We start from the raw sequence: 27747 nt of genomic DNA, 5'->3' as shown, positions 1-27747 counted from the left end.
CAGAGAAAATTTAGTTAAAAAACCAGAGAATTTCTCTGGTTTCAACCCAGAGAAAATTCAGTTCAGGTGATCGTGATTTACCATGTCTTTCTGATAAATGGATCATTTGAATCAACTTTGCGGACGCAACTAGAGCCGACCAAAAATATCATAGCCTACGGTTTTTTGCACTATAATATATAAAGATGATTAGCTTTTACCTATCCCAATAAGCTATCAGTATGCACAGTACCTATATTGAGCAGACAGGTCAAAAAAATCAACTCATCTGCAGGATCTGCACGCCAAACAATTTCACACGGCACCACAAACGTGGTAACTCGCGCCAACAAGCGTGAAGCTTACACTTTTGCACCAGTCTACCTCAAAAACACCGGCGCTGGAGAGACCACCATGGCCAACTGAACTTAAAAAAATGGCCCTCCTAGACGCCACTCATTGAAACAAGGTGTGCGATATACGCCAAAACCAACACGCTGCATCTTTCTTCTCCACATACCATGACCACCGATGCAAACCCAGAAACAATCTCTACCACCAGCACAAAAAAACGACAGCATCAGAGTATAACCCAGCACCGTCAGAAGCGAACCTGGATCAACGCTGCACAAAAACACATGTCCAGAGCCACGTGACCGCGTCGGTAAACCCACAAGTGCCACGGTGAACGGCGAGCCCACCTAGAAACAAACAACCCCACTAGACATGCCACAAACCAGCATAGAAACACAACCCAGAACAAAGAGAATTTCTGGGAACAAACGATCACCATTTCAAAGCAACGTCACCACTACAAGTTGGGATTGATGTAGGAGGGAGGGAAAGAGAGAGAGAGACCAAACTCAGTTTTTGAAGTCCTTTCGTTTCTTCTTAAATTTCTCTGTGATACATGAGTTTGGAGTTGAAGGACTTTAGACATCATAAAATAATATTGTGGATCTCTTCCATTATTAAAAGTGGGAGGGAGACCTTAGACTAATTTTTCCCAAAATTAAATACATTCATTATTTTCATATAATTTTATCTTTTTAAAAAGTAAAAATTAATTTTAAAATTTTCAAAATATCTTTATGCTTCTTTTAATTTGGTTGGTGAATTACTTTGGCTGGAGAGCTCTTGAAATTTATGTAACAAAATCGAGTTAATTGTAATTAGCCTAATAGTGCAAAGGCTGAGTTTTTTTTGGTTGTTGATAAATTACAAATACATCATCAGAAGTTTGCCTCAAATACAAATTGTCGCTCATAGTTTTAAAAATTATATAACGTCCCTTGAAATTTTAAATTTCATAACAAATAGTCCATTTTATTAATAAATCATTAGGTCAATTAACAATTTTAATAATGACAGAAATTTATTTCAATTAATAATTCAGGTAATTTTATCATTATATAGGAAATCAATTAGAAAATTTATTTTTTTATTAATTCTGTTAAATAAAAAATTATAATAAGGAGGTTATTTGTAATTTTTCAAATCATAAGAGGTAATCTGTATTTTAAACAAATTTTAAAGGGTATATTTTTAATTTATCCCTTAAAAAAAAATGCTACAGTGATTATTTGTATGATTGTTATACTCTTAGGCCATGTTTGTTTGACGAATTGAGTTGGATGAGATTGTTAGTGAGATGATAGTTAGTGAAGAGATTGTTAATGTGAGAATTGTTAGTGAGAAGATTAAGTAAAAGTGTGCTTGTTTTGATGACAGGATTGAAGATGGTTAGTGATGAGATTGTTAAATTATTTTTATATAAAATAAATAAATAAATTATTTATAGATTACAAAAAAATTAAAACAAATATTTAAATAAACAGGTGCATTTGATTAAAAAAATAATATTTTTATATAAAATAAACTCAATCCACTCACTATTATTTTAATTATATCCAAAATCCAACCAATCTAATCCACTCACATAGGGGGATTAGTAATCCACCTAGTCTTAATCCTCCAGTGTATGCCCAAACCAAACATGCCATTGGTGGACCCCACATTATACACAATCTAATCCCTTTCTTCATGCGGCCAATCAAACGTGATCTTAACTTTTAACTATTATATCTTTAATTTTTATATAATTAAATACCAATCAGTTAAAAAAAATTCAAAATTATTTTTTAGAATTTAAATTCATAATTAAAATTGTAATAAAGGCATATAATCATTTCATTCTATCCTGTTTTAATTAATCAAATATAATTTAAAAGTTCATAAAAAAATATTGTAAATAAAATTAAATGATATATAAATATATAAGGTCTATTATGTTATATATATTTTTTCTATTAAACAAATATTACTTTAAAATTAAAAAAATCATATTTTAATAAAAAAAATTAAAAAATTTTAAATTTTAATAAAAATTTTAAAAATGAGTAACTCGCCGTGCAAGACACTGCCTCCGTACCTAATATATATATATATATATATAAAATTGCTGTTTTTTTCTTTAAAATAAAAAAATAAAAAAAATAAAATTCTTCTTACTTGTCACCAAAGTCCAGTCATAATAAGTCGGCCAGCAAAGTCAAGTCATAATTTAAGTCACATCGTCACATCACATGCAAGGCCATTGGCCAACTAATTTTTTTTGATAAATTACAAATGCACCGGGAAATTCTATTTTAACACCTCTAATTAATTCAAGACATGTTTTTTTTTTAATACATATTTATTAATTTAATTATCAATTAATTTTCTCAATTTACATATTTAAAATTATAATTACATCCTTCACTCATAACCATGATACACACTCTTTTATTAAAAAGTGAAAACCAAAGTCAGTTTCATTCAAAAAAAAAAAAAAAAATCTATGAATTTTTCTTACCTCCCTTGAAGACCTTGAAAACCTCATTGAATAACCATTGTTGAAGGTAAGAAATCTTTTCATTTTATTATTACATTTATATATATTTATTATTATTACAACTATTATAATTAGCTACAAAAAATTTGAACTTTTGAAAACTCGACAATGATGATTGAGGAGGTGCAATTGAAAAACTAGCAGAAGCTAAAATTCTGACAAAACACAAAAATTGAAGAAATGTAAAATTAGATAAAAAAAATCTATGATTGTATACATATATATATATATATATATATACACAGAGAGAGAGAGAGAGAGAGAGGAGACAGAGGCGACTAACAATTTGCTACAGTTCGACTTTATCTTCTTTCTCTGATTGTGAAGTTTCAGTCTTTCGGTGACCAACTGAGAGAGAAAGAGACGCAACGACAGAGGAGACCAAAGGTGTATATTGAGATTTTTTCTGTTCTTAAAAGATGTGTATATAGGATTTTTCTATATAATATTATAGGTGTTGTTGGATATATATTCTGGTCATTTTTACTTAGGATATAATTGTCATTAAATTATATTTTATTAAGTGTATGCCCTAAACTAATCAAGTGTGTAGAAATAGAAATTTTCAAATACACCCCTCGAAGTTTGCTTAAAGTATAAATTGTCTTCTGTGATTTAAAAAATTACAAATATCCCTTCGTCACAATTTTTTATTTAACAGAGTTATCTAAAAAAATGAAATTTATAATTTTCTCTTATAAAATAATAAAATTACTTAAATTATTAATAAAAAGGACGATTTATTATGAAATTAGAAATTTCAGAAGATAAAATTTAGTTTTCAAAATTATAAGGGGTGATTCGTATTTTAATCAAATGTTAAGAATTTATTTGTAATTTACTTAATTTTTTTAAAGCATATTATTAAGAGAAATTATTTATAAAAAAATAGAAAGTCCAGTCATATGTCGTCGCCAGTAAAGTCAGTCATAACTTGAGTCTTCGCTGGCAGGTAGAATGTCACATCGTCACATCACATTCATGGCCAATTAAATTTTCTTTTTTTAAACATATTATTCAGAGAAATTATTTATTAAAAAAATATAAATTTTATTACTCCTTCCGTCCCAAAATAATGGTTCCTTTTGAGGAATTCAACTTTTTTTAGTAGTATAATTATTATACTTTTAAAAAGTTGATTTTCCAAAATTACCCTTTGATAGTACACTTTTTTTGGAAATATCAATGTCATAATTGTACTTTTTGTATTATTTATGAATTTAAAAGAAGAGCAAAATGGAAAATTTATATTATTTTTGTACTTAATTTTTGAAGAGGAACTAATATTTTGAGATAATAAAAAATAAAATAAGAGACTAATATTATGGAACGAATGGAGTATATTTGAATTGCACACATTACAAAATAATTTAGGCTCTCATGTAACTTTCTCAAAATTTTATACAATATTTTTTTTTATAATTTTTAAAAAATTTCTAACATTATTGGTGTTTGTAATTGTTATAGAAAAAAATTATTGTAATAATGAAATTTTTCACTAACCAAACCTAATGAATTGTTAAAAAAAAATAAAATAATAATCTATTGAAATTGAAAAATGACTGGTAGCTCGAATTTGGTCTGGCTTGAATAGCCCGAACTGGGCAGTGTTTTTTTTTTTTTTTCTTCTTTCTTTCGTTTTCATTTTTTCCTCTTCATTCCTTCGAACACAGAGACAGAGAGGGAAGGGAAGAGAAGATGAGGGAGAGAGAGAGAGAGAAAAGAGAGAAGGGAAATTTGATGTCTGGATCTGCATCTGAAAAAAAATTTGCATCTGCATCTGGATAAAAAATATGAACAAAAAAAAATTGGATCTGCAAAAAAAAAAAAATCTGCATCTGCAAAAAAATCTGTTCATTTTTATTCTAAGTCTGGATCTGCAAAAAAAAAATAAATTTTGATGATGACAATGTTGATCCGAATCTGCAGAGGAATTTTTTTTTGTTGTTGATGAAGATGATGAAGATGATGTTGAAGATGATGAAGATGATGATGTTGAAGATGATGGAGATGATCCGGATCTACAGAGGAATTTTTTTTTTTGTTGATGAAGATTATGATGTTGAAGATGGGAGTTTGATCCAGATGTTGAATTAAAAATGAGAGTTTAATTGCAATTCTGAAGATGATGATGATGTTCAAAATCTGAAATTGTTGAAAAAAAAAATTGATCAGGATTTGGATCAAAAAAAAAATTTGTTCAATGGATCTGGATCTGCATCAGATTTTGAACAAAAAAAATTTGTACAACAGCTTCAGATTTTGATAAAAAAAAAACTGATCTGAGTCTGCAGATTTTGAACAAAAAAAATTTGTACAAAAAAAAAATTTGATGTTGATGAAAATGGATCTGGATCTGCATCAGATTTTGAACAAAAAATTCATGTTCAAATTCGGAGGTTGATCTCTATCTCTCTCCCCTCCCCTCCCCTCCTCTTCTTTCTTCTTTGTCTCAGTTTCAGACCAGAGAGAAAGGAAAAAAAGAAAAAAAGAAAATAGCAAAACGACGTCGTTTTGGTGTTGAGTCAAATTCAAGCCTCTGAATTTCGAGTTACGAATCGGAACTGATTGAAATTATATAAAGTTGGAGAAATTTCAGAGGAAAAAATTATTGTAATAGTGATTTTAATTCTAGTAAATTTAGATAGTAAAATTTCTTTAACCAAATCTATTGAATTGCTGAAACCAAAAATAAAATAAAATAAAATCATCTACTGAAATTATAGAAAGTCAGAGAAATTTCACGAGCTAAATCTAATGAAATTGCAAAAAAAAAAGAGATAAAATCACTGAAAGTCAAAGAAATTTTACCGACTAAATACACTAAACTTGGAGAAAATTAGAAATTCAACTAACTAATTTCATTCAGACTTATACAAAAATCTATTTTTACATCATTATAACAAACAATATCTATTAAACAACAATACAAAAATCAAATAGGAGAGAGAGAGGAGAGAAAAAAAAAAAGGCGACAAGTGAAGTTGGCGGCGATGAGGTCATAATGGTGACTGTAAACAACGAATAAAGGTTCGGATTTCACTAGTGGTTGAGTTTCCTCAAGAAGAGATGAAGTAGTGATGGAAAGTGGATCTAGAGAAGGATATGACGATGTATGGCAGGTGAAGGTGACAGGTTGTTGAACCGATAGCTGCTTGCCTTGTCTCGCTGTCTTTCCTTTTCTGATCATCCCTTTCGACGTTGCCTGTTGCTCCAACACTCTCCCAAACTGGCAAACCCCTTCTTCGGCGACTTCTCTCCATCTTGATTCTTCTTTCTTGTTGCCCTAATTGACAAATTGGGGCAAAATTGAAACCCTAATCGACGAATTGGGACTTTTATATGAGATTGGGGCAAAACGATGTCGTCTTGGGGCAAAAAATGGAGGTTTTTGCTAGTCCATCAAACGAAGATAGACGTGGGATAAATTTTGACATGGAATATAAAATTAAAATTCTAAAATTTAAATTAAAAAACACTTGAAATCTTGAGGTTTTATTTATTTATTTATTTATTTTATAATTTGTCCAAAAAAATAAAAATAAAAATTTAATCATACAAAACACTACTTTAAAAATTTAGGGTATGTTTGGTTTGAGTTTGGAAGATGAGTTTTAGAGATAAAAAGTACGAAAATGTGTTTGGTTTTGTTTTTTTCAAAAGATGTTTTAGAAAATTATTTTGAGAGAGAGTTTTGAAAAAAGTGATTGATTTGATGTGTATGAGAGAGAGATTTGTTTGGAAAACTTGTAAGCCAAACAAGTTTTAGAAAATTTTTTTGGGAAAATTTGTTTGGTTTGATTACTTTTGAAAACTTATTTGTAGAGAATTTTTCCTAAAAATTTTTGGGAAATACAAACCAAACAAGGCCTTAGATTCTGGTCAATGAAAGTGAAAATTTTGTTATAAAAAACATTTAGGCACCAATTTCTATCGTCGTTAGAATAGTGACTAAAAAGTCGTCCCGAAAGGTCAAAAATAAAGTTTTTAGTGACAAAATTTTAAAAATGCCATTAATAAATACACTTTTAGGGACAAAATAATTTAGTCTAAAAAAAGTTTATTGTTAAGACAAAAAACTTTGTCTCAAAAAGATAATAATTCATCACCAATATTCAATTTTCGTTGCTAAAAATATAATAATGACACTTTTCGCAATAAAAATATTTGTTCCCTAAAAAATAATTATCTTTAAATTTTGATCTCTAAAACTTTAATTTTTTGTTGTGGGCATATATGGCATTGAGTTCGTTTGGGAAGTTTGTTGACTTTTTGGCTAAGGATTTTTTGAATTTTTTGACTTTTTATGAAAGAAATAATGTAATGATTATAAGTTAGATGTGACATTTTATTTTATTAAACTAAAAAATATATTTCCTTTTTTTGTAATTAAAATAGTCCCAAATCAAACTCAATCCAAGTTGCCCAACGAAGGCAATGTAATTTTCATTTGAAACCTGCAAGGAATTCTGAATCCTCTCCGGTCATTTTTTTGTCCAAACGATGACCAACTGCTTAAGATGAGGACGAGGAAGACCCCTCTGGGGCCTATGAATGTGACAAAACGACTTTAGCATTACCAACAAATTTTTATTTATTTATTTATTTATTTTCACTTTATCAAATTATCACATCAATATGAAATCAAGAACTTTCTATGTATCCACTCTTAAAAATAAAAAAATAAAAAAATTCTATGCATACATATATATATATATCTATATAATAAGGCAAGAGGGATTTTGAAAATGTCTTAAAATATATGTGAGATACACTTTGATCCAACGGTTGAGATGATTCCTATATACCATCTAACGGTTGAGATCACTTCTATTCCCGCCCAAACACTCTCTGCTCTCTTTCTCTCTCCCACGTTATCTCTCACATTCTCTCTTCAGCTCCCTCTATGATCTCTCTCTCATGTTTGAAATTCTTTCTTTTCTGAAACTGGCTAACAGAGGTAGCAGATCAGAGAAACATCTTCCAACAATTTGATTCAAACAGAGACGGTGGTCTCATCAGGGCTCACCACCACCGCCGCTGCTCATCATCACCGTCACCATTGATTGACACCCACTCTCTCTCGGCTCCCACCCTCCCAACATCAGAGGTATTTTACATTTATTCAGTTCTTTGAGGCTTCGGTTTTAGGGCTAATTTTTGTACCAATCAGAGTTGATGGCTTCGGTTTTAGGGCTAATTTTTGTATCAATCAGAGTTGAGGCTTCAATTTTAGGCTTCGGTTTCGGTTTTAGAGATTACAACAGAGTTGGAATCTAGGGTTCGCTGAGTTCTTTTTATTTTTTTTTTCAAGTACATTAGTTAGGTATGAGAAAAGTGCTGATATGTTGGCTTATACTGCCATGGCCACAACATGTTTGATAGTTTGCCTATGAGAGACTTCTAAGTTGCTTCTTCTCAGTTGTCAAAATAGAAAGCCTCTATGAAGGGAAGAAACTTCTATGGAAAAAAAAAAATTCACCACCAAACAAATACTATCAAACACATTCACGATTTCTTTTTGAAGCATTAAAAAAAATGGCTTCACAATTTGTCCATCATCACAATTCCTCTACAACATAAATAAATCATTTTAGATCTAAAGTGGTAGCTTAGTATATGAAAACACATTTAGCAACGTTGAATTTCAATTTGGAGTCAGTTTTAATGGAAACTTCCTTAGTGGCAGGCTGATAAGAGGGTGGAATAAGGGGAGGACCAAAGTGGTGCTGCTGAGCAAGGGTAGGCCATTGCTGGAGCTGTTTCGATGCGATGCCATGGTCACACAAGAAGGCGACTGGTGGTTCTTTCAGCCCCAAATTGAGATGTTGGAACACAAGATTTCACTGCCTGTTGGGTCCTGTAATTTGGCTCTCCCACTCTGGAGAAAAAGTATGCTTCCTAATTATACTCTCTCACTCCCTCCTAACCCACACGATTTCTTGCTCTATTATCATTCAAACTCATAGCCTAAGCCATCTCCTTGAAGAATTTGTAACAATTTAATTGACGATTCGTTTAATTGTTTGAAGTTAATTTTTTTTTTTTTTAGATAAAGAAACATTAAAACAGAGTTTAACAGAGTTAATTATCATAAAATTTTAGGATATTTTTGGAGTGAATTAACAAACAGACATGATTTCTTACTCTATTACCATTCAAACTCATAGCATAAGCTATCTCCTTGAAGAGTTTGTAACAATTTAATTGATCAATGGCTTAATTCTTTAAAGCTAATTTTTCTTTTAGATAGAGAAACATTAAATCAGAGTTAATTATATAAAATTGTAGGCTACTTTTTGAGTGAATTAACAAATAGAAAAGATGCAAAATTTTAATTGACCATTCTTTAATGTTAAATTTTCTTTTAGATAGAGAAACATTAAAACAGAGTTAATTGTATAAATTTGTAAGCCATTTTTGTTGTTTTTAAGATGATCTGTTGTTTTTTCTTTCCTAAGATTTAATAGAGATAGAATAGGTGAAAGAAAAAGAAATTCTGGAATTTTGTTACCTAAACAGGAGAGTTTGGAAGTGGTTAACAACCTAGAATACAAATTTCAAACAAATTATGAACAAGAACCTAGGATACATAACATTGCTGGAGACAAAAGACAAATTAGTATCTTTCATAAATTGAGATTTAAGATTGATTAGATATAAGAGACTTTCTTTTCGCATCTAAGAGGTGAAAACATCACGAAGCATGTGAATGAAAACAACTACTTCACAACACACAATTTGGTGTCAAACCAATCAAATGAACCCCAATAGGTTAATTTGTGTATAAAACTACACCACAACACATACTTTGGTGTGTACGCTAAGTCTTCAGTACAGAACTTTTTAATGTTTGTTGTATGAGAACAATGCTACTGAAAGAATGTTTGTTGTACAGTACTTTGTTGTGTACAGAACTTTGGTGTGTACACTAAGTCTTCCATTCGTATTTATGATTTGCTATTTAATGTCTTCAGTACAGAACAATGCTGCTGAAAGAATGCTTTGCTATTTATGGTTTATTTATTTAATGTTTGTCTTGACTGTTTTTATGGAACTTAGTAATTTTTCTTTTAGGCAATGGCTTTGTAACCATTGCCTTTCTTTTTATCACATTCAGGGTCCTACAAACTACTTATTTAATCCAATTTCTGAAGGTTCTGCCAGTCCAACAACCTCTACCCTTTCAGCGGCTGCTGTTCTTCCATCATTGCAATGCATTTTGCAGCAAAACAATATGCAAAGGGTATGCATCTAATCACATTGAGGGTCCTACAAATTGAGGGAAGGGTTTAGTCACATTTAGTTTTTTTTATTTCCCTCTTTTATTGCATGTTGATATGCTTTGTTCAATTTTACTAATTTTAATAATGGGTTAAAGTTAATTCCATCTTTGTTCAATTAAGAGGTTTTTTTTTTTTTTTTTTTTTTTTTTTTTTTTTTTTTTTTTTTTTGGGCAGCAAAAACTGATAAAAGAAAAAAAAATTAATTATTATTTTGGTTCCTCTGCATTTGAATTTAGTAATTTTTTTTTTTTGGTGGTCAATTGATCTTACATAGATCAAGATAATTTCATTAAATTAGATAATCATATAAACTCCAACAAAGCTAATACCAACAATCATTACGAGGAAGATCAAACTGGACAATGACAGTCCAAATTAGACCGTAATAGGAAATAAATGAACAACTAAATAAAGACCCTCAAATAATAGGGAGTAAATAATCAATCTTTGCCAATGACAAGAATTGACCCTCTAATCTCTCAGTTGAGATTGTACAAGGTGGCCAACTGACTTGATTGAATTTGAGCCCCTATTGTTCATCTTAACCTCTAGAATGAGCATGTTTCATGTTATGTGGATGAGGGTATTATGATTAATGACCTTTTTCTTGAGGCAATAACACAGCTTTTCTTATTTGTGATGATTAAGAATTTTTCACAAGTTGTGATAAGAAAATGATATGTTTTTCAATCTGTTTGGTTTAAGGGAAATAGGTATTGAATCGCTAATATGGATTACAAGCTTGGAATATCATTCATCATTATTATTATTTTTTTCCCTCTGATACATTTACCTGTGGCAAATTTACCTCTGAGCTATAATATTATTGATCTGGTTGGTTAATTCAATTCTTTCTTTAAATATAACAGGTATTGTAGGTATGAAAGTGCTAAACCCTTATGGCCCATGTCCAGTGGCCAGCCATCCAAGATTCCTAAATGCAATTACGGTGGTGGCCCTCGAGGGTTTGAATTCAGGGTATGAAATAATGTTCCTTCAATTTTTTATTTTTGTGTCATTGCTGCAGTCTTTCAATTTAATCTGTAGCACCATGTATGTGCCTATTTATCTGAAATCTGGTCTTCCATTGAAACCTTTGGTTTATGTTTGGATTTGGTGATTCCAGATTTTGCCACAGTTGCTTTATTACTTTGGTGTGAAAAATGGTGTGGATTCTCTTGATTGGGTAACTATTGTTGTCTATACATGTGAAATGTTATATACATGTATAATCATTATCCTTCAAAAATTCTGAAATGGGTTTCATTTTAAAAAATTATTGATTGATCGTTTTTCCAACTTAAAAACAATGTTATAAAGGAAATTGGAAAAAGCAAAAATAGGCAAAAATGATCTCTCTTTATAAGACCTGTGTTATCCTTCCTCTCAAGTGGTGTCTACACTTGCATTTTAGTTGATGGGAAATAGGTATTGAATCGCTAATATGGATTACAAGCTTCCTTAATTTCCTAATAATCATGCAAATTTTGTTTAGGCACTTAATGGCACCTAAATTGTTATCTTGCTCTAAGCACACTAAACATCAGTGGACTAGCTTTAAAGTGTTCCATCGATGGTATAAAATATGTAGATCTGTACATAAATATTTCTGTGCATCAGCATCACTATGTGCGCTGTATGCCACATAAAATTTGTTTGCGTCACGTATATATCTACCTTTGCATGTCTATAGTTTATGTTTCAAGTGTGTAAGGTGTTGGACTTGGAACATTTCTAATTTAATAACTGGCCAATTCACATCTTGGAATATCATTCATTGTTATTATTATTTTTTTCCCTCTGATGCATTTACCTGTGGCAAATTTACCTCTGAGCTATAATATTATTGATCTGAGCTATAAGAAAATGATATGTTTTTCAATCTGTGGCAATAACAATCATTGGGTTGTTTTATTTATTCATTGGGTTTCATTGGGTTGTTTTATCATGAAACCATCTTCAATTCTTCAAAATTCATAGAGGTTTGTTCTTCAACATCACTTGCTCTCAACTGTTTGTTTCACTGGAACACAAATTTCAAAGGTTGAATTTTTTTTGGGTTTTCAATTTCCTATGTTTAGGTGAGGTTGAATCTTTATATATCTTAAACTGAAGTTATACATACCCTTTTTGAATTTTAATTTTTAAGTTTTTGTTCTTCGTTTTTCAATTTTAATATTCTCAAATGGTTACTATTATTATTATTATTATTATTATTATTATTATTATTATTATTATTATTATTATTTTGTATTCTATGTTCAGATAAGTTTGATTCTTGATTTCATTTCAGGTAATTTTAATGAGTGCTGTTTTGAATGCCAATCACATTTGATTTCAAAAGCTGTTAAAGTAGTTCTCTCTCTCTCACATTTGTTTTAAGTGGCTCACTTGCTCTTCAAAATTCATTGGGTTGTTTTATTTATTCAAGGGGTTATTTATTCATTGGGTTCCATTGGGTTGTTTTATCATGAAACCATCTTTAATTCTTCAAAATTCATAGAGGTTTGTTCTTCAACATCACTTGCTCTCAACTGTTTGTTTCACTGGAACACAAATTTCAAAGGTTGAATTTTTTTTGGGTTTTCAATTTCCTATGTTTAGGTGAGGTTGAATCTTTATATATCTTAAACTGAAGTTATACATACCCTTTTTGAATTTTAATTTTAAAGTTTCTGTTCTTAGTTTTTCAATTTTAATATTCTCAAATGGTTACTATTATTATTATTATTATTATTATTATTATTATTATTATTATTATTATTATTATTTTGTATTCTATGTTCAGATAAGTTTGATTCTTGATTTCATTTCAGGTAATTTTAATGAGTGCTGTTTTGAATGCCAATCACATTTGATTTCAAAAGCTGTTAAAGTAGTTCTCTCTCTCTCTCTCACATTTGTTTTAAGTGGCTCACTTGCTCTTCAAAATTCATTGGGTTGTTTTATTTATTCAAGGGGTTATTTATTCATTGGGTTCCATTGGGTTGTTTTATCATGAAACCATCTTCAATTCTTCAAAATTCATAGAGGTTTGTTCTTCAACATCACTTGCTCTCAACTGTTTGTTTCACTGGAACACAAATTTCAAAGGTTGAATTTTTTTTGGGTTTTCAATTTCCTATGTTTAGGTGAGGTTGAATCTTTATATATCTTAAACTGAAGTTATACATACCCTTTTTAAATTTTAATTTTAAAGTTTCTATTCTCAATTTTTCAATTTTGATATTCTCAAATGGTTTTTATTATTATTATTATTATTATTATTATTATTATTATTATTATTATTATTATTATTATTATTATTTTGTATTCTATGTTCAGATAAGTTTGATTCTTGATTTCATTTCAGGTAATTTTAATGAGTGCTGTTTTGAATGCCAATCACATTTGATTTCAAAAGCTATTAAAGCAGTTCTGTGTTTGCGTGTTTCTCTATGCGTCTAACTTTTTCTTTTTATTTGGAGCTTTGATATGCTCTTTCCTTTTCTTGCATTATTAATTTTCTGAATCTGTTGGGTTCCATTGTATTCAAAGTTAGATTTTTTTGTAATGGAAAAGTATTTGTAGAGACTGAGATTTGCAGTAAGAAATTGCAAGTTTTCGTTGTTTCGATGAATAAATTGAACGGGGAGATCCCATTGAGCATATCAAATTGCAATGCCCTTAAATTCTTGGATTTGGGGTTTAACAGTCTGAATGGGAGTATTCCAATTGAGGTTGTGGGTTTGAAGAGGCTTTTGGTTTTCGATTGGGGAATAATTCGGTTGATGGAACTATTCCAGCAGGGTTTTGGTTTTTTATTTATTTTTATTATTTTGTTTATGGTTAATTGATGGAATGCTTTCAATATATTTCAAGGAGGAATTTAAGGATGAGGAGATGGTTGATGTGAAGTCATTACACATCCGAAACTTTCTCTGAAGTTGAGTTTGTTAATTATAACTGTTAGGATACTCATATCCAGCAATTGTTTGAAGAAAAGAGATTATAGCTGTTCAGGAATTTGTTAAAATAAAGGGAAATACTGGATTAATGTTTTGGTCATTTGTATGTGTCTGGTCTAACTTATCTTTAGCTCCTTGAATATTGATTGGTTGGCGATCTCCAATCACAGTGAGATTTGAAATTGCAGTTAAAGTTCTGCCTCTTTTGTTTTCAATGGCCAACTTTTGTTTTAAACTTCTGCTATATTACATAAGGATTTTGAAGCTGTCTTCTTTAATTGAAATTCATTGATTACCTAGGGACCTGTCTTAAAAAGAGATGTAATCCTAGATTTAATAGTAAACCACTTGATTATCTTTTCGTCTATTGTTATTGGTTGGTTTCCAGACAAAAGAAATTTAAAAACTATGCCAATATACTGTAAGAATGTGATGGATCGCAGCCCTCTAAATCTCCATTATACCAAATTTTCACAAAATCTTAAAAAAGGGTATATTATAAATATGCCCCTGATGTTTGTAAAATATTCTCTCTATGGGAGCTTGCATTTTAAGATTAGTATCCAAAGTTTGGTAATGAGGTGCGGTTTGAGTCAAATTTGGTTCAAGATCATGACACAATGCAATTATACAATTGGATTTGTTATTTTTACAACTGCATTTTAGTCTTAATATTATTTACACCGTGCCTTCAGGCACGGGCATGCGCTAGTATATATATATTGTGGAATGCTATTTTCAAGTGAGTCATTAATTTCCGTAGAATTAGATGCAAGAATGATGAAACAATGTTTAGTGGTTGTTTTTTTACCTTGTTTGGGGTTGTTGGTGTTCTCTTGTTGGTTCTTTCATGTCGGTGTTTCCAATTCAACAGACACGCTTGTAGTTGGCCAAGAAATGAGAGAAGGGGAAAATATATCCTCTCCAAATGGGTATTTTCAACTAGGCTTCTTCAGCAGCCCTAATGGATCCACCAACCGCTACTTGGGAATTCAAGTCACCACAACACCGAATAGAAACAAGACGGTGGTATGGCTTGCCAACAGAGACAATCCAGTGACGGATAGCTCTGGAGTACTAAAGATAACTCAAGAGGGGAAGCTGATGATCAATGACAGCAGAGGGATCGCCATCACTCTTAACTCTGAACAGCAGAGGGATCGCCATCAATCTTCTAGTATTAGCACAAGCGCAACACTTCTTGACTCTGGGAATTTTGTTTTGAGATCCGGAGAACATATTATGTGGCAAAGTTTTGATTATCCATCCGATGTATGGCTAAAAGGCATGAAATTGGGTACGTTTAACTTGAAGAGTGGGGGAAAGCCACAACATCGGTTTCTCGCTTCATGGTCAACACTAGAGGATCCGGATCTGGGGGGTTTCACTCTAGGTGTTGATCCAAACAACACAAAACAACTTATAACTTGGAAAAGATCGAGAAGAGTTGTTTATTGGAGAAGTGGGATGTGGAATGGGTACAATTTTAGTTTACTCAATAAGGATGATTTTGCTTTATTTAATATCGATTTTTACAATTCATTCAAATTCAGTTACTTCTCAAATGAGAATGAGAGTTATTTCACTTGGAACGACACTGATCCGCATTATTTGATTTGGTTAGATTCTTCTGGAGCGCTTTATATCTGTGATTATACTTTTTATTGCAACATAATGGTAAATTGTGATCCTGACCAAGGATATTTGAAATTTGGGGGTTGTGTAAACTATAGCCCATCCAACTGTATAGGTGGAGATGGGTTCAAGGAGACGAGAAAATCAATGGAGCTAGATTGGTACTTGTTTAGTTCATTTAATTTGAGCCTCGATCTTAGTGACTGCAAGGAGAAATGTAGGACAAATTGTTCTTGTCAAGGCTATGCTTCTGTAACTCCATTAAATGGGGGGACGTCAGGGTGCGCATTTTATCAAGTTTCCGTATATACATGGGATATTCAAGAAGTCTTGTACATTCGTAACAACAACAGTCTTGCAAAAAGTGGTTAGTCTTTTTCTAATACTAAAAATATATGGTTCCTTAGTTAATTGAGCAAAATACAAACACAACCCTTGAAATTTGGTTGGAAAAAAACAAAAAAAAACCCACATGTTTTATAATACGTGTGGGGTTTGCTAATAATAAGGTATTTTTTGAAATTTGGCATTGGAAAATGCTAATGGTAGATCATTTTTATGTCCTTAAGTTTGACTATGAAATCTTGGGAGGGATTTTTTCTTTTTTTTGTTTCCAATCAAACTCTGAAGGCTATTTTAATATTTTTCTCTAATTAATTTATGCTCTTTAATAAGGAGTATTGAAGATGGAGATTGCCTAGTGCTGCCTTTTCATTTATCCAATTTACCCTAGAATCATTATTATAACCATTATCATCAATAACATTTACATCTAGTTATGGCTTTTATTATTATTATTATTTTTGAATAATTACAAGTCCATTCCCAAGAGGACTGTTGCAATGGTTTTTAAAAATTTTGGCTGGATAATGCAGATGAATGTCATCTCTGATGCTCACATGCGGGTGGTCTCACTCTTTATTTTACATCTGTGTGATTGTTTCTGTCAAACAATTATATATATTCTTATAGCTACAAACTAATAATTTATTTATTTATTTGTTTTTTAACTCTGTCCCAATAGAGAGTTCAAATAATACAACTCTCAACTAGGGGTGCAACTCGGGCGGGTTCGGTCGGGTTGGGGGTCTGCCCAAGCCCGACCCGAATTGTATTTGGCAGTGCCCAAGCCCGCCCAAGCCCGACCATGAACCCGAGCATTGCTGCCCAAGCCCGGCCCGAGCTTTGTATTTTGAGCTCGGGTTAGCCCGAATTGCCCGAATTACCCGAATTGCCCGAGTCCAGAAACCTGTAGGTAGATCTAAGGGTAGACATAAAAGATGCTAATCTAATGGTAGAAGACTAACAAAAAAAAAAATAAAAAATAAAAATTAAGACTAACTCTTTTACTTAATAGAAGACTAACCAAAAAAATAAAATAAAATAAAAATTAAGACTAACTCTTTTACTTAATTTATATATATTATATAATTTATTAAATTATATATATATTATATATTATATATATATTATATATTATATAATTTATATAATATATTAAATTCAATTCGGGTTCGGGTTGCTCGGGTTGGCCATTGGTTCTGCCCAAGCCCGGCCCGAATTGCAATTCGGGCATCAAAATTTTGCCCAAGCCCGTCCAGATTGCAAGATATAGTTGTCAAAGCCCTAAAAAAACTCGGGCTGGGCTCGGGTTGCTCGGGTTGAGCCCGCCCGAGTTGCACCCCTACTCTCAACAATAGGAAGAGGCATCTATGGTTGATTATTGGTGGACCAATAGCTTCCCTACTGATTCTGACTTCGGTCTCATTATTGTGCTATCTACGATGGAAAAATCAATCATTCAAAGGTATTGTATCTTTTTTTGGCTATATCATATCAACGACTTGTTTAAATTCTTAGCCAATCTAAAAAGAGAAATTTTCTTTTCAAACTAATCAGGAGGAAGCAACAAAGTTGGGATTGTGCAGGGGATGCAGTTGTTAATGGATGAATTGAATAACAGTGTCATAACCATTGATGAATTAAGCAATGCAGGAAAGCTCATGTTAAGGAAGAAAAAGGATCGTGAGTTACCATTTGTCAGTTTTTCTACCATAGAAACTGCTACAGAGTACTTCTCCGAGAAAAATAAGATTGGTCAGGGTGGCTATGGACCTGTTTATAAGGTAAAAATATAAGGGTTAGTTATATTTATTTAGCATCCTAAACTTTAACTAAAATTTATATTTTGGCCCCTTTATATTTAATTTTGATAGTCAACCTCCTTACATTAAGTTGTGATATTATCTTTCTGTTCATCTGACGTTAATAAATTTGGCATAATTTGTCATGCAAGTCATATACTACCTTTTTCTTGCCTCATTAGAGCGTCTCCAACGCTTACTCTTTTTTTTTTTTCATCAAATTTATATTTGATGAAATAAGTATACCTTTTCTACTCTAACCATGACATTGAACCCGTATCAAATGAGGGGAAACCCATAACTTTCATCAAATTGACGATGGCTTCAGCATTCTTCAAATTTTTGCAGATAGCTATTAAGACTTCATTGTGCACCAGACAACCTTCTACTGCAAAGTTGCCCATTGCCCATTGTCCTCCCAGTTGTCCTCCCGGTCAATTAGTTGTTTGATAAAACTTGAAAAATTAGCGTTGGAATCCATGATATCAGATGAGATTTTTAATCAAATCTTTTCTCAATTTGATGAAAAATTAGAGTAAGCGTTGAAGATGCTCTTAGCACCACTGCACTTTCATCTAATTCTAACTTTAGTCCATGTAATTTTACTAAAATTACACTTTGGTTCTTTTATTTTTAATTTACGTCAACCTAGTTAACGGGAGATAAGGGTGACATTGCAATTTGACTTTAATGTAAGCAGTTAACTGTTACAATTGAAAATGGAGGGATTAAAGTGATACTTCAGTAGAAGTGTAATGATGCTAAGTGCAATTAAACCAAAATCTATTTTTTGACTTGTATCAAAAATTACTTTTTTGTATCATGCTCTTTCTAATTTGCCATCTGCAAATTATGGATTAGTTATAGAAAATTCCAGTGGTCTAACGATTCAGGATTACTATGCTATTTTGTTTTTCCATTCAAGAATCATCTTACATTTTCTTTTAATAAATATATAAATCTTTATAGCGTTACTATTTTTTTTTTTGAAGAGTGGTGCTACATCTCTCAATACATCACCCCTATTTTGACTTCTCATGAGTTGGAAGAGAGAGAATATAGAGAGAATAGAGAGAGGGGGGATAAGGAGTCTGGGTGTGGTTTATTCCACGTCATTGGGGTGGATTGGGGTGCTCAATTAGAGCTCCAAGCATTTTTTTTTCTTCTTTTAATGCATCACATTCTCTCTTTTTATTTTTATAATTACTTTTATGAATTTTGTGAGATGATTTAAGAAATTTAAACTTTCAGGGTCAGTTGGTTAATGGACAAGAAATAGCAGTAAAAAGACTTTCTAGCAACTCAAGACAAGGATTAGAGGAGTTCAAGAATGAGGTTATATTGATCTCAAGGCTACAACACTGCAATCTTGTTAGACTTTTGGGTTGTTGCATGCAAAGAAATGAGAGGATATTAATATATGAGTACTTACCCAACAATAGCTTGGATTTCTTTCTATTCGGTTTGTTACTTTGCTACCTTCTATTGATCAATTGCCCTTGTGATTTCTTCCTGGTCTCCAAGTTTCTTATGTGTATTTATTTACTACATGCAAATTTTATGGCAGATGTGACGAAACAATATTTACTAGATTGGAAAATGCGTGTTCGTATCATTGGAGGAATTGCTCAAGGACTATTGTACCTTCACAAGTACTCCAGATTAAAGATCATTCACAGAGATTTGAAAACCAGCAACATTTTATTGGACAAGGACATGAATCCGAAAATATCTGACTTCGGCACTGCCAGAATTTTTTGTGATGATGAAAATCAAGCAAGCACAAAAAGAATTATTGGAACACAGTAAGTGAGATAGATGTTTCAAACATGTACAAATAAAATTTCTTTATATACATATCAAATGCATTGGATTTTCATAATAATATAATCTATTGAATGATGAAAACAGTGGTTACATGTCCCCTGAATATGCTATGGATGGTCTCTTTTCTGTGAAGTCCGATGTTTTCAGTTTTGGAGTCATGATGCTAGAGATAATAAGTGGGAAGAAGAACACAAGTTTCTATCGGCCTGATCGTGCATTGAACTTACTAGGATACGTAAGTAATTGAAATATCATCCAATTCTGTAAAATCTCTCTGTTCGTTTTTCGAGACTGACTTTGTATGATATTTTTACGAACCTGTTTAGGCATGGGACCTTTGGAAAGAAAGGAAAGGTTTGGAGTTAGTGGATCAAGCATTAGTTGAAACATGTTCCATAAGTGAGGCCATGCGATACATTCAAGTTGGTTTCTTGTGCGTTCAAGAAATTGCAGCTGATAGACCAAACATGTTAGATATTGTGTCTATGCTTACCACTGAAACAATGGTTTTACCTACTCCTAAGCAACCCGCTTTCTCTAAAATCATGGGTGTGACAAATGTAAGTATGCCTAAAACCCTAGAACTTTGCTCTATAAATGACGTCACAATTTCAGAAGTAGAGGTTCGATGACATTTATGCCTGTATAATGAATATTGTCTATTGAATAAATATATCATTGTAAACGTTATCATAAGTTGTAGATAGAAATGCTTGAACAGAACATTTGTGTTTTGTAATACAGCGACAATGTTGATTATGAGATTGAAATGAATGTTATAGTTTGTATTACTAGGTTGAGATGGTAATTGTAGTAGGACGCATATTGCTAGTTCTAGTTGTAGCAATAATAAATCTAATTAGCAATACTATATTTTTGTTATAAATCTCTCACTTTGCAGTTTTCTTCACTGAATTGCCTTGTAAACTGCTAGGGACCTTTCAAGACTAGATTAAAATCTCTATACAATAATTAAGTTAACCATACGCTTGTGGGCTATCAAATAAACCATTTAAGCTCCTTTTTTTCCGAAGACAGGGATGCACATAGTCAAAGTAAAACAATCATTTGATATCATCAAAAATCATTGTGGACTTAACATGGTTTCATGGAAATATATAAATAAATAAAAAGAACAAGAAAATGGTGGGGAAAAAATTCTCACCTACAAACACAGTATCGAAGGTGACCATTGTATTGTTGAATTCCGTTTTGTACAATTTGCAATTGTAAAACCCTTTTCCTCACATCCCACATGCCAATTTCAAATTTCTTCTGCAGAAACAAAAACCCCAAATCCCCAAATTCAACAAATTTACTGTTTATTAGAATCCTTAGATACAAACCCACATACATATAAACACTTATATATATATAGAGAGAGAGAGAGAGAGAGAGAGAGAGAGAGGATAGTTACCTGTTTGGCATCGAAGATTGCTTAGGGTCCGAATGGTGGCACAGGTGCTAGAGTGAGAGTGAGAGCTCTGCCGATGAGTATAGGGCTGATGCTAACTTGCGCAGTGGGTTTGGAACACCGCCACCGCCACCGCCGTTTTGTCAAGGCAGTCTTCTGTTGTTAGGCCAAGTTTAGCAAGTTTATAAAAAGTCAAAAAGTCAAAAAATTATTTAAAAAGTTAAAAAGTTATCATTATTCATCAAAAGTCAAAAATTACGGCTGCACAACTCTCAATCCTAATTTTTTCCTATACACTAATTTATATAATTTTTTAATATACATTTTTTCATAAAAAGTCAAAAAGTTAATCCAAACATCCATATTTTTTTTCTCAATTTTTTAGTTAAAAAAGACAAAAAGTATACTTATTTAGAACATCCCAAACAACCCGTTAGTACAACGATGGATTGGAAAAGTACTTGTGATTTGGGGGGATTGGCTGTGAACCACAATCTCAACCGTTAGATTGTTTGGTCAATCCTGTCCGTTCGTCACAAAAAAGTAACCAGTTAAAAAATAAAAAACCTGACTCCATACAGAATAATTACAATTTTAATAAAGTTTTGTTTTGATTCGATTATTTTAAATTGAATGATTTGATTTTTACATTTTCAATTTAATTTTAATTTGATCTTTCTGATTAAGTTAGAGGTTAAAATTAGGGGTGTTTGCTGATCGGTTTTGTACGATATGCGATTTGATTTTGACTTGTCGGCACCTATGCAGTTTGGGAAAAAGTCAAACCGCAACTGCCCGAAGTGCGATTTGCGGTTTGAATAGATAGAGTTTGCGAATGTGCGGGCGGTTGCGAGCGGTTTGTAGTTTAAATTTTTTTCTTTAAAAATTAACTTTTGAATTTTTTTTCCCACTTTGTAAATATTTATTTCGAGTCATTTTCTTTTAATTTTCTAAAATATTCCAACATTAATAATTAATGAATTAAAACTTATAAAATTAAAAACAACAAAATCCCATTTTTGAACCTTATTTATTCCCTTTCTTTCAATTTTTTATGCAATCAAACTAGATGTACTATCACAATAGTGGAAACATCAAATTATCAATTGGTGAACATATTAAGAGAAAGGAACAAGCTTACATTGAGACAATGGGGGAGTAATATGAACAATGTGAAATAGATAGGATAGAATAGATAGATCTAGATAATGAACGAACGGTCCATTTTTTTTTTCAAAAAAAAAAATATATATTTGGCTAATTACGGGCGGGTTGTGACAGGTGCCGTTCAAAACCGCAATGTGTCCGCAACTCGAAAATCTTATATATTTCAAACATAACCCTACCCTATTCAATTTGTGAAACCGCCCATACATGTGCGGTTTGATTCAAGTAGGGCGGATTGTGCGGGTTGGATAACCCTATACCCAGCTCTAGTTAAAATTAAGAATTTTGGAATACTTGATAATATACTCCCATAAAAAAATAAATGAAAATTTAAATAAAATGACTTAATTAAAATTGAACTTAAAATATAAATAATAAATTGTTTAAATTAAAAATATAAAAAGAAAAATAAAATTTAACTCAACCTATAATAATTCCGATAACTTATTACCATACACTTGAACTACAAGATCGGAACCCTATTTGTTTGCTGAGTCCGGATCTTCTGCCATACATTCCTGCGGTGGTCCTTGCCGTCGTTTTTGACCAAATTTTTTTTTTTTTCTCTCGTTTCTTTTATGTTGCTTCAGAACTCAGATGAATTGAGAGTAGAGGCGAAACACGACGAGAAGAGGAGAGGCAGCGGTGAGGCGAGGGGAAACGACGGCAAAACGACGGCGACGAGGTCCGTTCGTCTTAAGGATCATTTTTCTCCCTTCGTCCCTTCGTGTTTTATTACTTTTTTTTTATGATTTTGTTGCCAATAGATGCTTTTGATTTATGTTGAGTTTGATGGATTTGTTGTTGAAACAGATTTGGTGGTATTTCTGTTGAATTTTTGCAAATTTTTGTTGATTTGGTGTTATTCCGAATTTATTCCCAATGTTTGTGTTAATCTGTTCAATGTTTTGTGTTAATCTATTCAATGTTCACCATTTGATGTAATTAATCTGGGCAAACATTGAACTGTTCAAATCTGGGCAAACATTGATGTAATTAATCATGTTTAGCTGTTCAATATTCACCATTCAGCAGCCAAAACATTTGAACTGTTCACATTAATCTGGGCATAGTCTCATCATGCTCACCATTTGACTGCTGAAAAGTGAGAGATGGTAAGATCCGTTTGACTGCTGAATAATGTGAGATGGTGAGATGTGGAATATAAAATCCTTTCATTTTTTGTTCAATGTTTGAGACTGCTGAATATATTGTGTTAATCTGGGTTCCACATTTCTATTAAAAATGTTTTTTTTTTTTTCCTTTTATTTGACACTTTTGACACAGAATGATTGAGGAATTCATTTTTGAGTCTTTGAGTCCTTGAATTCATTTTTTTCCTTATCGACTCGCATGTTGGGAAATCAACTGTTGCAAATAAAACATTCAGAATAATACTCTCCTCTAGTTTAATGTACTCCGCTCTCATTACCTGCAATGAAGAACCAACACAGGATTTCAATACAGAGTAGCCAACATAAGCAATAATAAAAATTAAAATATAGAATGGTTGAGTCCTGAATTTGGTCTGGAACAATATAGATCAAATAGAGACATGATTCAAATAGGACTGCCCTGTTTGATCTAAGAGAGACATGATTCAAATTTTTTTCCTTTTTTATTGCAACAGAATGAGGCACAAGAACAATATAGATCAAATAAAGACATGATTCAAATAAGACTGCCCTATTTGATCTAAGAGAGACATGAATTAAATTTTTTTCCTTTTATATGGCAACAGAATGATTTCTTTGGACCAATATAGATCAAATAATTTCTTTGGAGAAGGACTGTTTGACAGCAGGACTGTTTGATCAATATTGGACCAATATAGACCAGTACATGATTCAGCAGGACATGATTCAGCAGGACTTGGACTGTTTGACAGCAGGACTGTTTGATCAATATTGGACCAATATAGACCAATACATGATTCAGCAAGACTGTTTGATCTATATTGGTCCCATTGTCAAAAAAAGAAAAAAAAAAAAAGAAAACATGAATAATGACAATGGTTATTGAAAACATGAATAAACAGGGCAGTTGCCTGTGTCAAACAAAACATGAACTATGTATATGATCTAGGAATGAACATGAACTATGTATATGACTAGGATGAACAGGAACATGAAAATAACATTAAGAATTAACATGAACATGAAAATGACAATGTTTATTAGACAAATGGTTATTATATCATTGATTAGTGTTTTATTTTACATCTTTGTTTGAATGTTGTCTTAATGGACTGATTGTAATTGTGGAAAATGCTCTTACTAGGATCATGTCAATGTCAATGGGTTCAAACATTGATGGTGGATATTTACAAAATCAAAGATGCAATTGTGGAAAAAAAGCTACAGTGTTTATATCAGAATCAGAGAAAAATCCAGGGAGGCTGTATTTCAAGTGTGCAAATAGGATGTGCGAGTACTTTGGGTGGGGACCGGTTTCGACTAGGAATGCATCAGTTATCCAAAGGAAAAGTAAAGCTAGTCATATGAAGAATGAAGATGAGAGATGATATGATTATGATGCTGACAAACTCAATCAAATTATAAATAGATTGGAACGAGTTGAAGCAAACCAAGAAGCTATGAAACTGTTTTTGTTCACAGCCATAGTGTTGATTGGTTTTACCATGCTAATAGCACTACTGAAGTGAATGAAACCTTTTAGTTATTTTTTTGGTTTTTTGTTTTTTTTTTTGGGTGGATGTATTTGGGTTTTGAATGTTGTAGACCTTAAACTATGAATGTTGATATGTAAAGCTTAATGGACTTACTTACGTTTGACGAATGTGATGCGCTTCTTTTTTGTTTCTGTCAATGACGTTACCTGAAATTACCTATGCTTGACGACTTCATTATTTTATAATGTTCTGGACAGATCTCATGATTTTATAATGTTGTGGACATATTTCATTATTTTATATTCTTATTGTTGGTTAGGTCATACTTGTTCTTCACCAAATCTGTCCACAACATAACACAACCAAATCTGTCCACAACATAACCGAATCTGTCCAAAACATTATAAATGTATCCAAATCTGTCAAGAATCCAAATCTGTGCAGACAACACAAAAGAACACAAACCAAAACCAAATCTGTCCAAAACCAAAAAAAAACTATCCAAAACAAAAATAAACTGTCCAAATCTGTCCAGATCATTATAAACCTGTCCAAATCTGTCCACAACATTATAAATCTTAATGCAATATAACACAACAAAATCTGTCCACAAAATAACCGAATCTGTCCAAAACATTAAAAATGTATCCAAATCTGTCCAGAATCCAAATCTGTGTAGACAACACAAAATAACACAAACCAAAACCAAATCTGTCTAAAACCAAAAAAACTGTCCAAAACAAAAATTAACTGTCCAAATCTGTCCAGATCATTCCAAATCTTTCCAGATCATTATAAACCTGTCCAAATCTATCCACAACATTATAAACCTATGCAACACAAAATAAGACAACCAAAACTGTCCAAATCTGTCCAGATTATTCGACACCTGTCCACAACAGTATAAACCTGTGCAACACAAAATAACACAACCAAATCTGTCCAACATTCATGAGACCAAATCTATCCAGAATAAAAGTAAACTATCCATAGGATGTCCATATCATTCCAAATTTGTCCACAACATTATAAACCTGTGCAACACAAAATAACATAACCAAATCTGTCCAACATTCATAAGACCAAATCTGTCTAAAATAAAAGAAAACTGTCTAAATCTGTCCAGATCATTATAAATCTGTCCAACACAAAATACAACTGTCCAAAACAAATGAAGATAAAATAAACTTCTTAGGGATGTCCATCTACATGACTGTCAGCAGGGCTATGTGGCGCCTGCGAGAGATGGACTGCAAAGTTTTCAACACTTGTACCTCGAAGCAACCCCTGAAAAGATCTGTGAGTGGGATACATAGAAGGCATTGACTGAGGCGTGTTATTTCCCTACAATACACCAAACCATGTATTCAACTTCGATTACAATGTAAACTACATTTTAAATGTAAACTATGTCACTAATTATAACTCACATCATATGTACCATACGTAAGAGGAGGACCACTTGTACCACCCATAAGAACTTCAGGTCGAGATTGAGATGGAGAAATGTAGATATCATGACGATGATCCTAAATTAACACCCATGACGAAAACAAAAAAAAAAAAAAAAAAGAAACAAAAATTTTAAATTAATAACCAAAAATTTTAAAAAACAAAAGAAACATCATTGAACATTAATATTACCTTATTATAATTAATACCCATGACGAAACGAGGTTGTGATTGAGAAAAATTGACACCAAGACCATGATCCTAAATACAACCAATAGAAACTATGTAAACAAAATATTTGAATAAAAAACATGGTCATTATTTAACATTTTCTTAAAAACCTGAACACAAAAAACTATTACCTGATTAGAATTACCACCCATGATGAAACGTGATTGTGATTGACCTTGGCAAGTATAAATAGCAGCACCCGACTGCATTGCCAGACAAACCAATTAAAGATAACAAGAATTAAATGCCAAGCAACCCAACTTGGGAAGTATAAACAGTAATAAGGTTGTGATTCACCCATGAATAAAATTACCACCCATGATTCACCCATTAAATACTTGAATAGAATTACCACCCATGTTGAAATGAGGTTGTGATTCACCTTGGGAAGTGTAAACAGTACCACCCGACTACATTGCGAAGCACACCAATTACAGATAACAACAATTAATCATACAATGAATGGACTTAATGAAATGAATTCATAAAACTAACCATATAAATATGACATTACTATTGCATAATACCTGAATAGAATTATCACCCATGACGAAATGAGGTTGTGATTCACCTTGGGAAGTGTAAACAGTACCACCCAACTACATTGCGAAGCAAACCAATTACACATAACAACAATTAACCATATAATGAACGAGCTTAATGAAATGAACTCATCAAACTAACCATATAAAGACCACATTACTATTAAATATTACCTGAATAGAATTATTACCCATGCGGAAATGAGGCTGAGATTCACATTGGGGAGTATAATCAGCGCCACCCTACATACAACGAAAAACCTTAATGAAGGTGGGTCATTACTAAATAAAATCAATGTTTTTGTTTACTAATCTACTGTATTTTAATCGTATGCAATTTGTCATGTCCAAACCTGAATAGATTGCATCATTTTCTTCTTTGCAATAGCTTTTTCCATCCCGCCTTTGATCCTCCTTCTTCCCTTACTAGTTGACTCTCTTTTCTTCAGTCCCTTAGCTTGGATTGGACAATCTACTTCATCACTCTGTGGGCATGCGTTGCTTGACGAATTTCTCAAATCAGTTACCTCCACTTGACCACAAATGTGGAGACTTAATTTGTCTTCAACCATTACACTCAATTCTTCACCTTTTGAAA

The 27747-nt window shown here is 32.0% G+C and overlaps 1 protein-coding gene and 2 long non-coding RNA genes across 5 annotated transcripts; 2 read left to right on the top strand and 1 right to left on the bottom strand.

The window, feature by feature from the left end:
* Positions 1-5701: 5701 nt before the first annotated feature.
* On the bottom strand, positions 5702-21265 carry LOC114296899 (uncharacterized). 2 transcript variants are annotated; one of them, XR_014330412.1, is made up of 3 exons: positions 21129-21265; positions 20877-20986; positions 5702-6158 (listed from the first exon to the last, which is right to left on the bottom strand). It is a non-coding gene; the product is annotated as an uncharacterized LOC114296899 (long non-coding RNA). The 2 variants fall into 2 exon arrangements; XR_003641328.2 differs by lacking the exon at positions 5702-6158 and having other exon boundaries at positions 20764-20986.
* LOC145790253 (uncharacterized) lies at positions 7620-11322 on the top strand. 2 transcript variants are annotated; one of them, XR_014328937.1, is made up of 4 exons: positions 7620-7982; positions 8562-8764; positions 10030-10118; positions 11028-11322. It is a non-coding gene; the product is annotated as an uncharacterized LOC145790253 (long non-coding RNA). The 2 variants fall into 2 exon arrangements; XR_014328936.1 differs by having other exon boundaries at positions 8556-8764.
* On the top strand, positions 14824-20502 carry LOC145790952 (G-type lectin S-receptor-like serine/threonine-protein kinase At4g27290). The gene is made up of 8 exons (XM_082870295.1): positions 14824-16107; positions 16765-16790; positions 17436-17547; positions 17640-17866; positions 19136-19346; positions 19452-19689; positions 19796-19946; positions 20038-20502. The coding sequence occupies exons 1-8, from the start codon at positions 14835-14837 to the stop codon at positions 20341-20343; spliced, it is 2544 nt and encodes an 847-aa protein (XP_082726421.1). The 5' UTR covers positions 14824-14834; the 3' UTR covers positions 20344-20502.
* Positions 21266-27747: the final 6482 nt, after the last annotated feature.

Source organism: Camellia sinensis, chromosome 5 (assembly GCF_055761805.1).
Source record: "Camellia sinensis isolate YWXY chromosome 5, ASM5576180v1, whole genome shotgun sequence".
NCBI classification, from domain to species: domain Eukaryota; kingdom Viridiplantae; phylum Streptophyta; class Magnoliopsida; order Ericales; family Theaceae; genus Camellia; species Camellia sinensis.
Note: the sequence above shows the minus strand (reverse complement) of the source record. Positions and strands in the feature narration are given on the sequence as shown.